Genomic DNA, 12,203 nt, shown 5'->3' on the forward strand with positions numbered 1-12,203 from the left:
CAGTCTAATGAGTGCACAGTATGGTTTGAGAATAAATCGGAGAAAGACGAAGGTAATGAGAAGTAGTAGAAATGAGAACAGCGAGAAACTTAACATCAGGATTGATGGTCATGAAGTCAATGAAGTTAAGGAATTCTGCTACCTAGGCAGTAAAATAACCAATGACGGACGGAGCAAGGAGGACATCAAAAGCAAACTCGCTATGGCAAAAAAGGCATTTCTGGCCAAGAGAAGTCTACTAATATCAAATACCGGCCTTAATTTGAGGAAGAAATTTCTGAGGATGTACGTCTGGAGTACAGCATTGTATGGTAGTGAAACATGGACTGTGGGAAAACCGGAACAGAAGAGAATCGAAGCATTTCAGATGTGGTGCTATAGACGAATGTTGAAAATTAGGTGGACTGATAAGGTAAGGAATGAGGAGGTTCTACGCAGAATTGGAGAGGAAAGGAATATGTGGAAAACACTGATAAGGGGAAGGGACAGGATGATAGGACATCTGCTAAGACATGAGGGAATGACTTCCATGGCACCAGAGGGAGCTGTAGAGGACAAAAAACTGTAGAGGAAGACAGAGATTGGAATACGTCAAGCAAATAATTGAGGACGTAGGTTGCAAGTGCTATTCTGAGATGAAGAGGTTAGCACAGGAAAGGAATTTGTGGCGGGCCGCAACAAACCAGTCAGTAGACTGATGACCTAAAAAAAAAAATCCTCTGCACAGTCCCTTCTGCCTCTGTCCTACCTGCTTTTCCCAGTCCACTCCTTAATGTCTTTCGTACAACATCCAATTCCCATTGCCTGCAGCCAGAACAAATTAACCAGTACCAAACCCATGTCGTATGAGCATACTACCTCACCCTTCCAGCCATCAGCCACCCCTCCCCAAACCTCCTCCATACACACTGCCCCTCCTTTCTCCACTTGCCCACTCCAGTGATACAATCCTCTATCCCAGTCAAGTTGCAGTGTCAGCAAATTCTAGTTAATGGGGACAATGTAACCTTGATTTGTTTGTTTATTGTGTGTGTGGGGGGGGGGAGGAGGGGGCGCTTCGGCTCTTTAACGCTGAAGCAGCATTCGTACAAAAGCTAGAAATGTTCTCTGTCTTGTTTAAGTGTCTGTTGATGACACAACAGTTCAGCTATACAATGGGTTGTTACCTTTACTCCCTACATTATTTATGATTAACCAATTTCATATTTAAATTAGACATGTCTTCTTTTATTCAGTTTTGCATTTAGTGGCATTGTAATGTGCTATAGTCATTTCCACCCAGCTATATGGTTGCGAAACCTGGATGTTATATTGCTGTGATATGAGGAAACTAGAACACTTCAACCAACAGAAGCTAAGATATATCACGAACCTGAAATGGAATGACTTCATATCCAACACGGCTGTTCTTGAGAAAGCAAAAATGTATAGCATGGAAGATCTTATCATTGGGCATCAACTCAGATGGGTCGGACATGTCCAGTGGATGAAAAATGACAGACTTCCACGCCAAATGCTGTACAGCGAAGTGAGCACAGGTAAAAGGCCACGACGTGCCCCTCTCAAACGTTATAAGGATCAGTACAAGAAAAATCTGAAAAACTTGAACATGGATCCGAGTAACTGGTCCGCAATAGCAGAAGACTCAGTTACCTCAAATGCTCTTCAAAACTTTGAGCTGAAACGTCGAAGAATGGAGAATGATAAACGTCGAAGAATGGAGAATGATAAACGCCGGAGACGTAAACTCCTCCAGGCTCAGCCACGTACTCCACCTTCCATCAGCTGTAATGTCTGTGGCCGCCTGTTCCATGCTATGATTGGACTGCTAAGCCATCAACGACACTTCCATGCCTGAACCGTGACAAAGGAAATCTCGGGAGAGAAATGAAAACTCGGATACGAGTATCAGCCGCCGCCAACGACAATGTGCATATTTCATCTTTGATCATTTTGCATGCTGTTGCTGTTGTTGTTGTTGTTGTGGTCTTCAGTCCTGAGACTGGTTTGATGCAGCTCTCCATGCTACTCTATCCTGTGCAAGCTTCTTCATCTCCCAGTACCTACTGCAATCTACATCCTTCTGAATCTGCTTAGTGTATTCATCTCTTGGTCTCCCTCTACGATTTTTACCCTCCACGCTGCCCTCCAATACTAAATTGGTGATCCCTTGATGCCTCAGAACATGTCCTACCAACCGATCCCGTCTTCTGGTCAAGTTGTGCCACAAACTTCTCTTCTCCCCAATCCTGTTCAATACTTCCTCATTAGTTATGTGATCTACCCATCTAATCTTCAGCATTCTTCTGTAGCACCACATTTCGAATGCTTCTATTCTCTTCTTGTCCAACCTATTTATCGTCCATGTTTCACTTCCATACATGGCTACACTCCATACAAATACTTTCAGAAATGACTTCCTGACACTTAAATCTATACTCGATGTTAACAAATTTCTCTTCTTCAGAAAAGCTTTCCTTGCCATTGCCAGTCTACATTTTATATCCTCTCTACTTCGACCATCATCAGTTATTTTGCTCCCCAAATAGCAAAACTCCTTTACTACTTTAAGTGTCTCATTTCCTAATCTAATTCCCTCAGCATCACCTGACTTAATTAGACTACATTCCATTATCCTCGTTTTGCTTTTCTTGATGTTCATCTTATATCCTCCTTTCAAGACACTGTCCATTCCGTTCAACTGCTCTTCCAAGTCCTTTGCTGTCTCTGACAGAATTACAATGTCATTGGCGAACCTCAAAGTTTTTATTTCTTCTCCATGGATTTTAATACCTACTCTGAATTTTTCTTTTGTTTCCTTTACTGCTTGCTCAATATACAGATTGAACAACATCGGGGAGAGGCTACAACCCTGTCTCACTCCCTTCCCAACAACTGCTTCCCTTTCATGTCCCTCGACTCTTATAAATGCCATCTGGTTTCTGTACAAATTGTAAATAGCCTTTCGCTCCCTGTATTTTACCCCTGCCACCTTTAGAATTTGAAGGAGAGTATTCCAGTCAACATTGTCAAAAGCTTTCTCTCAGTCTACAAATGCTAGAAACGTAGGTTTGCCTTTCCTTAATCTTTCTTCTAAGATAAGTCGTAAGTTCAGTATTACCTCACATGTTCCAGTGTTTCTACGGAATCCAAACTGATCTTCCCCGAGGTTGGCTCCTACTAGTTTTTCCATTCGTCTGTAAAGAATTCGTGTTAGTATTTTGCAGCTGTGACTTATTAAACTGATAGTTCGGTAATTTTCACATCTGTCAACACCTGCTTTCTTTGGGATTGGAATTATTATATTCTTCTTGAAGTCTGAGGGTATTTCGCCTGTTTCATACATCTTGCTCACCAGATGGTAGAGTTTTGTCAGGACTGGCTCTCCCAAGGCCGTCAGTAGTTCCAATGGAATGTTGTCTACTCCGGGGGCCTTGTTTCAACTCAGGTCTTTCAGTGCTCTGTCAAACTCTTCACGCAGTATCGTATCTCCCATTTCTCATCTTCATCTACATCCTCTTCCATTTCCATAATATTGTCCTCAAGCACATCGTCCTTGTTCAGACCCTCTATATACTCCTTCCACCTTTGTGCTTTCCCTTCTTTGCTTAGAACTGGATTTCCATCTGAGCTCTTGATATTCATACAAGTCGTTCTCTTATCTCCAAAGGTCTCTTTAATTTTCCTGTAGGCAGTATCTATCTTACCCCTAGTGAGATAAGCCTCTACATCCTTACATTTGTCCTCTAGCCATCCCTGCTTAGCCATTTTGCACTTCCTGTCGATCTCATTTTTGAGACGTTTGTATTCCTTTTTGCCTGCTTCATTTACTGCATTTTTATATTTTCTCCTTTCATCAATTAAATTCAATATTTCTTCTGTTACCCAAGGATTTCTATTAGCCCTCGCCGTTTTACCTACTTGATCCTCTGCTGCCTTCACTACTTCATCCCTCAAAGTTACCCATTCTTCTTCTACTGTATTTCTTTCCCCCATTCCTGTCAATTGCTCCCTTATGCTCTCCCTGAAACTATGTACAACCTCTGGTTCTTCCAGTTTATCCTGGTCCCATCTCCTTAAATTCCCACCGTTTTGCAGTTTCTTCAGTTTTAATCTACAGGTCATAACCAATAGATTGTGGTCAGAGTCCACATCTGCCCCTGGAAATGTCTTACAATTTAAAACCTGGTTCCTAAATCTCTGTCTTACCATTATATAATCTATCTGATACCTTTTAGTATCTCCAGGGTTCTTCCATGTATACAACCTTCTTTCATGATTCTTAAACCAAGTGTTAGCTATGATTATGTTGTGCTCTGTGCAAAATTCTACCAGGCGGCTTCCTCTTTCATTTCTTAGCCCCAAACCATATTCACCGACTGTTTCCTTCTCTCCCTTTTCCTACACTCGAATTCCAGTCACCCATGACTATTAAATTTTCGTCTCCCTTCACTATCTGAATAATTTCTTTTATTTCATCATACATTTCTTCAATTTCTTCGTCATCTGCAGAGCTAGTTGACATATAAACTTGTACTACTGTAGTAGGTGTGGGCTTCGTATCTATCTTGGCCACAATAATGCGTTCACTATGCTGTTTGTAGTAGCTTACCCGCATTCCTATTTTCCTATTCATTATTAAACCTACTCCTGCATTACCCCTATTTGATTTTGTGTTTATAACCCTGTAGTCACCTGACCAGAAGTCTTGTTCCTCCTGCCACTGAACTTCACTAATTCCCGCTATATCTAACTTCAACCTATCCATTTCCCTTTTTAAATTTTCTAATCTACCTGCCTGACTAAGGGATCTGACATTCCACGCTCCGATCAGTAGAATGCCAGTCTTCTTTCTCCTGATAACGACATCCTCCTGAGTAGTCCCCGCCCGGAGATCCGAATGGGGGACTACTTTTCCTCCAGATTATTTTACCCAAGAGGACGCCATCATCATTTTATCATACAATAAAGCTGCATGCCCTCGGGAAAAATTACGGCTGTAGTTTCCCCTTGCTTTCAGCCGTTCGCAGTACCAGCACAGCAAGGCCGTTTTGGTTATTGTTACAAGGCCAGATCAGTCAATCATCCAGACTGTTGCCCTTGCAACTACTGAAAAGGCTGCTGCCCCTCTTTAGAAACCACACGTTTGTCTGGCCTCTCAACAGATACCCCTCCGTTGTGGTTGCACCTACGGTACGGCTATCTGTATCGCTGAGGCACGCAAGCCTCCCCACCAACGGCAAGGTCCATGGTTCATGGGGTGGTTTGCATGCTATTGCTATTGATGTTAATAGTTTGTACAAATTGAATAATACATAATGCTACATATAACAATAAAGAAAACAGTTAAATCCTTTAGATTTGCCTACAAACATACAATGAGTATAAGCTAAAATTTTAGATCTTGCTTTGCATAATCAAAAAATTCTTCTGCGGTTTTCTTTTATGTAGACTAGACAGTTAATCAAAATAATGATGGAACTGTCATGACACCCAGTTTCTTGAACGGCAGCCTACATGATACATGTTTTTGAGAATACTCACTATGCATCTGATAGCCTCTTTTTGCCATGTAAAAGCTCTTTCTACTCCAGTGGAGCTGTCCCAAAGCAGAATGCAGCATGTTATGTGGCTATGAAAAAATGCATAATAGGAGTTGAGCATCATGCTTTCATTCACACATGCTCTAAGTTTATGTAACAGATAAATGACTCTTGATAATTTAGTGCTTATAGAATCTGTGTGGAGCTTCCAAGTTAATTTGTAACCCAAGCGTCCAACAAGAAGTTTAACCAACAATCATTTTTGGTATCACATAAACTAAAAAATTATATTTTTGGGTTTATTTTGATTTGCAGTTAATCCATTGTCTTTAAATCAGTTACTAGAAATTCTTAGGTTAGCTCTGCTTTGTTCCTGTAGGTCCTTATGCCATTTCCAGTTGCAATGGTACCATCAGTATACAGAACAGATTTACATGGTATGATACTATGTAGGTCATTAATATAGATTATACACAATAAGTGTCCCAGTACATAGCCTTGAGGCACGCCTCTTGAAAGACCTAGGAATCCAGAGCTCATACCATTAAAGTGTACAACTTCTGTTTCCTATTGTCAAGATATAATTCTACAAGGGTGAGTTCCGTATCTCGAATCTCACAGTACGTAAGTTTATCTATTAGGATCTGATGACTCACAGAATCAAATATCTTGCTTAGGTCAATCAGTAGGGCATCAACAGATGATTTTGCTTCAAAGGCACGGAGTAATGTTCGACAGCTTGCAGTGTGGGTGAATATTGCCCTGAAGTGATACTGAGTGTTGGTTAGTGAAATGGTTCCAAATTTCCTGGTACATGTAATATTCTACTATTTTCGAAAGTGTTGGTATATGAGAAATAATACAGTAGTTATCAATACATGATTTGTCTCCTCCTTTATGGAGAATGATAACTACTGTTATCTTTAAGCAGGCTGGAAAAGAAAAACTCATAAAAATCCAATTTATTAGTACACAGAGTTGTCACAGAGTGGTCAAAATATAATGTCTGCTATCTTTTTACTGAGAAAATTAGACAGACCATAGAAATCTTCTGTTTTTGAATTGCTGAATTGTTGCTATATTTACTAAGACATCAGTGACTGCAATTTGTGCCCACTTGAATGATGATGATGATGCAAGTTTGCTGTGGGATATGAATAACTTTGTTTTTTATGTTTATTAATGCCTGGCTTATAATAGTCATTTTGTTGAGTTGTGTGTCCTTTGTTATCAGAAGTTGTTCATTTAATTGTGTGTGACATTATCACAAGTGGCACTATTAGTATTACCCAGTTCCTGATCTGTACTGCACCTCTTGTTTAGTTCTTGTTTTTGTTCTGTTCTTTGATATGTTAGAGGGATTGATGACTTTGTTCTTAATTTTTTGAGGTCAGGTGTGAACCAGGAATGTAAACTTATATGATTATTTTTTCTTGGTTTCCCCTTGAGTCTTTTTTAATATTTTATGGCAGCATTTATTACACATATTAGAATTATTACGCACATTAGAAATAAGACTGACAAAGCTGTTGTCAAAAGTTTCATCATCAACATTTGTAAACTAAGAGAGGAAGTTTGACCATTCTATCATACAGTGTCTGAAGGCACTGAGAATCTTAACAATTTTAATGTTCTTTGGTTGTTCAAATTGCTCTGTGGGATTTGTTGTCAGCAGTTTCAACCATATCCCTTCATGATTTGATAGATATATGGTATTAAGAAGCCCTATTTCATAAATATTTCTTTCTATATTTGTTATAACATTGTCCAGACACGATAGCTGTTTTGTTGGCTTGTTATTTGCACAAAATGTTATTGTGTGACCTGAGAACATTAAGCAAGTAAAAAGTGGTTTTTTGTTGTAACCCTAATGTCAGTGTCAATAACCCCAAAGATTAAAATTTTATGTTGACTGTATTTTTGCGAGTGAGAGATTGTTATATCTAGTATCTCTGTGAAGACATCAACACTGCTATCAGGAATGTGGCATAAAGACACTACAATTAATGTGAGACCTGGCAATAATATAGCAGCATCCTCAAATACACTTTCAATGCAGAAATTACTGACTTCAAGATTAGTGTACTTTACCAAAAGATCATTGCTGATGTATGAAGATCATTGCTGATGTATGTTGAAGTACCTTCGTGGTTGTTCAACTTCTACAAAAATTTGATACTAAACAACAGCTTGAAGGCTCATACAAATATTGTCGAATCTCTCCTAGGATAACACTAAGAACATCTACCTTATTTTTTAAAGATCTCATGCTGACATGCAAAAATATCAGAGTGTTATTACAAGACAGAAAGAGGTCTGTGCCGCCTGAATGTAATCCACTTTGTTAACACAGTCAGTCTCCACACTTAAACAAAAAAAGAATTGAGATGAGATTGTTGATCCCATCCTAACATTATTTCCTTTGCATATCAAATGTGAGGCTTGTTTACAGTTATCAAAGCACTTTCTTGGTTACTCGATGTTTACCCAGTCCATTTAAATGTAAATCGTGGTGTGAGTGAAATCTATATCCAGTTCCATTTACATTTATCATAGTAATGTTTCTGAACTGTGTACATATATTTCCAGTTGTTCATTTGCTGTGGTTATTTCCTGGTTATGACAGAATCATCATGAAAGGTCACAGCGGAGTGGAATTTTGAAAACTAGAACATTGGTATACGTCAGCAGACTCAAACATTTCTTCAGTACCTTGGGGCTATGGATGTTTCATTCTTCTAACCATCATTCAAGCCTCCGATGAACATAACAAAATCACTGGAAGACAGCTCAACTATTTCTGAAAGTTTTGTAAGTTTATTAATTTCCATAAATGACATACCAAGCTTAATGAAAGCTGCTGCACGTGTATTAGATGGTTCGATCAAACGGGAAGAAATGCCACAACCATGGGTGTCACCAAGAATGATTACCTTCCTTTGTATGACTGGTTTTAGGATAGACTGAGATTGGGGATCTAAAGTAGTACCCTGATCTCTTTGCACATATTCATTATCAAGCTGTGTGGCAAAATTATAGTGTGTGGCATCACTCAATACTTCAGCATAGCTTAAGGTCGTCAAGTTCGGAATTGGTTTCCTATCTGTCCGTTTTTCAGAATGAATTGAGGAAATTTTAGTGTGTTCAGTTCTCTTTTAATATCACAGCTGTTGTTCACTGCATCTGCATTGCTTTCACACTTTTACTGGTTTTCCGCTTTCTTGCAGTTTCCTTTACTTATCTTAAAGGAGTTATTGTCCTCACCATTTTCTAACATTTTGAGAGCACTCTGTTCACTTGTCGAGTTTTCACAGTTCATTACAGTTAGTGCTTCGTAGCGATTGTCATCCATGAAATTTACATTGTTTTCACATTTCTTTAGGCTTTCCCCTTTCTGAGGACTGCTTTTGTACACAACTTTTGTCCACTTATCCACAGACATTGCATTTTCTTGAATGCATTTCATCGTATTTTACTTCAACATCAGCTCACAAATTTCGAACTTGCTTGTATCCACTTTTAGTGCACTGATCGTAATTTGCAAACGAGGAACACGTTCATTTAGGTCTGATATTTCACCTCTATGTTTTACATACACTTTCCTTTTACCAGCAAAATTTACTCTTTTTTGAGGAGCTACACTATATCATTTCATACTAGCCACCATCTGTCACTTTCTTCAATCATGTCCTGTTATGTAATTACAGAGGTGATTAAATTAAAGCTGTTATGATGCTCAGAGTTAATATAGTACTAACTGAAATTAACATCTTTTAACTTTTGTGCTGACTGACAATCCTTCACTGCCTTAAAAGACTTAAATTGGAAATTATTTGTTTTTATATTCAAGAAATTCTTTGGCACACAATGAATTTTTGTTTCTTTATTATCATTTTATCTCCTATGATGTCTAGACAGAAATGATTAATGATAGAACATAACCCCAAGCCACAAATACTGAGCAGGACAAGGAAAACAACAAATTAAATGTCAATATTACTCATACTGTCACAGAAGAAGTTGAGTAGCACAGTCACCATGGTGTAGTGGTTATGATACTAGACTGTTGCGTGGAGGGTCGTGAGTTCTATATTCGGTTCGAGTACATTCTAGAAGTATCCACAAATGTCAAGAATCATTGTACTGGAATGTTCTGTAAATGTATATATACACCGTATGTGCTCTGGGCGGAGGCATTTCGCTCTGCGCTCTTATATGTCTAAGTGCTGAATAAACCTTCGTTAACTGAAGCTAGTGTTCATCATTCATCTAATTACACCTTCTTCTATGTGACAATATTGCAGCCATTACCACATAAATTTACCTATAGAATTCTTACAATATGCGACAGAAAACTAACTTACTTGAATATTGCCATTCCAACAGTGAGACACCTTTGCAGATAGCACAAGTTTGTTTTTATTTGCAACAATTCTGAGAATTTTAACAGTTAATACGTGGTTCTGTTGAATACCCAATTCAGTTACACTCTTTCCAACATCACTGAGGTCCTGCAAAGGAGTTAAAAGAAAGTTAACAACGAATACAAACAGTTGTAACGATGGAACAAAAATACCCTCAATGTCTGTAACTACATTCAATTTTACATTTTTATGAATAATGTCAGAAGTGTGCACAAAATCTATTTAGGTGCATATTAATTTGACATACTTTTTGTGACAGTTTCACTTAACATAAAATAAAAGTGTCTGCACACTATCTTTATTCACTGCTGAAAAAATTATTTGATAACTACATAACAGTGTTCTCCAAAAGAAACAATTTTCCAAAATTAATATTAAATAATATTTTAAAAATATATAAAAAAACATGACGTAATTCTGTCAGAGACAGCAAAGGGCCTGGAAGAGCAGCTGAACAGAATAGACAGGGTTTTGAAAGGAGGATATACGATGAACATCAACAAAAGCAAAACGGGACATGGACAACTACCCTTCCCACGGCAGAAATTATGATTGTATCCCTGCCAGCCACAAAGGAATATGTATCAATTCTGTATTCATTTGTAAAAAGCCAGAATATGTAATGGATATTGGCTAGTAACAACAGTACTAAATCACATTAAAATAAATTAGAGTTAAATAACAAATTGCTCTTATTATCAGTACCAAGTGACACCGTGACCACAATAATAAAGATAATGTCACAGAACATGTTGCGCTCACATTACGAATCTTTAAATAAAGCCATCAACAACACTCAATACAAGAACCTTTCTCTTGCCAACACCCCCACTCGATTTCTTGAGTTTGTTTTTGAGATCACTGACAGAGCTCTTCTATCCAATATAAATTTGTCCATAGTTAAAGGTTTCGCATAGAAATCTGTGAACTGTTTATCAGAACAAACTTCAACCTCATTGTTTGCAATGCGTTCACATGTATAATGGTAGAAAATGTGTATTTGTATGGTACGTTTGAAATGTTCTATGTTTTTAATCAAGTGAATAGGAGTTTCATTGTCCACATAGATCACAGTTGGTTTTTCTAATTGAAAACAAAATTCATTAAGAAAACCTTGCAACCATAAAACTTCCGTATCAGCATCTGCCACTGCAATGTATTCGCTCTCCACTGTTGATCCAGTTACTCATTTCTGCCAACATGAACACTATGTCACAGGCACAGCTGTTAACAAGCTCACTGAAGAGTGCTAAACTCAAAAGCAAAACCAGTGTCAAAGTATCATAGATCATCAACCAGTAGAGTTAGCTCTGTACCTTATGACTGGATCCTTGGTCCTCTACAGATTCCTCATAATCTTTTTGACAGAGTGCCAATGATCAAGACCTGGATTAGGTAGAAACCTGCTCAACATGCTCACAACAAACATGATGTCTGACCACAAGGCAGTTGCTGCAAACATTAAGCTACTGACTGCCTATCGATAGGGCTTGTTTTCCATCTCCTTTACCTCATGTTGGTTTTGCTGGAGATTGTCCACTATGCAACATGCTTCCAGCTTCAAAAGGAGTGGAGTTTGGTTTTGAATCTGTGTTCAACTTCCAAAATAGACGACTGATATATCTTTGCTGACCTGTGTAAATTTCTTTTGCAGAATGGTTGTGTTCAATTTCGAATCCACAGAAGTATTTTTCATTTGTCATTAAAAATATATCACTTTTTCAAACCAACAGCTCAGTTCATGGAATCAATACTAGAAATAAGAATAATCTTCACAAGGATTTAAAGTCACTTAGTCTTGTACAAAAAGGTGTGCATTATTCAGGAACACACATTTTCAATAACTTGCCAGCAGCCATAAAAAGCTTAACAACCTCATTGAAAATTTGTGTGTGTGTGTGTGTGTGTGTGTGTGTGTGTGTGTGTGTGTGTGTGTGTAAGTACAATCTAACTTCTGCACCATTTCAGTGCAGTAATGTGTTCATTGTAAATAAGTATTATAGTAGTTATATTACATGTTTATTACCTTATAAATAAATAAAAAACTTTTTTATTTTAAATTCAGTGCATTAGTATTTGTAAAATGACTCTTTCATATACTGTTCATTAAAAAATGACGATCATTCCACTTGGGACCTGTGGAATGGTACATTAGCTTATTTGTTTTAGTTGTATATATTTGTCATGTATTGTTGTTCTTCTGACATGTTCCACATCCTAGAGGATCTCCTAACTA

At 38.0% G+C, this 12,203-nt stretch overlaps 1 protein-coding gene across 1 annotated transcript in view; it reads right to left on the reverse strand.

Moving 5' to 3' along the window:
- LOC126473883 (protein RRP5 homolog) overlaps nucleotides 1-12,203 on the reverse strand; it is a 182,881-nt gene that overhangs the window by 71,718 nt on the left and 98,960 nt on the right. The window contains exon 13 of the mRNA XM_050101221.1: nucleotides 9,908-10,054. Within this exon, the coding sequence (XP_049957178.1) occupies nucleotides 9,908-10,054 (147 nt within the window). The remainder of the gene's footprint in view (nucleotides 1-9,907; nucleotides 10,055-12,203) is intronic.

The sequence above is a fragment of the Schistocerca serialis genome, chromosome 4 (genome assembly GCF_023864345.2).
Source record: "Schistocerca serialis cubense isolate TAMUIC-IGC-003099 chromosome 4, iqSchSeri2.2, whole genome shotgun sequence".
In the NCBI taxonomy this organism is placed as follows: domain Eukaryota; kingdom Metazoa; phylum Arthropoda; class Insecta; order Orthoptera; family Acrididae; genus Schistocerca; species Schistocerca serialis.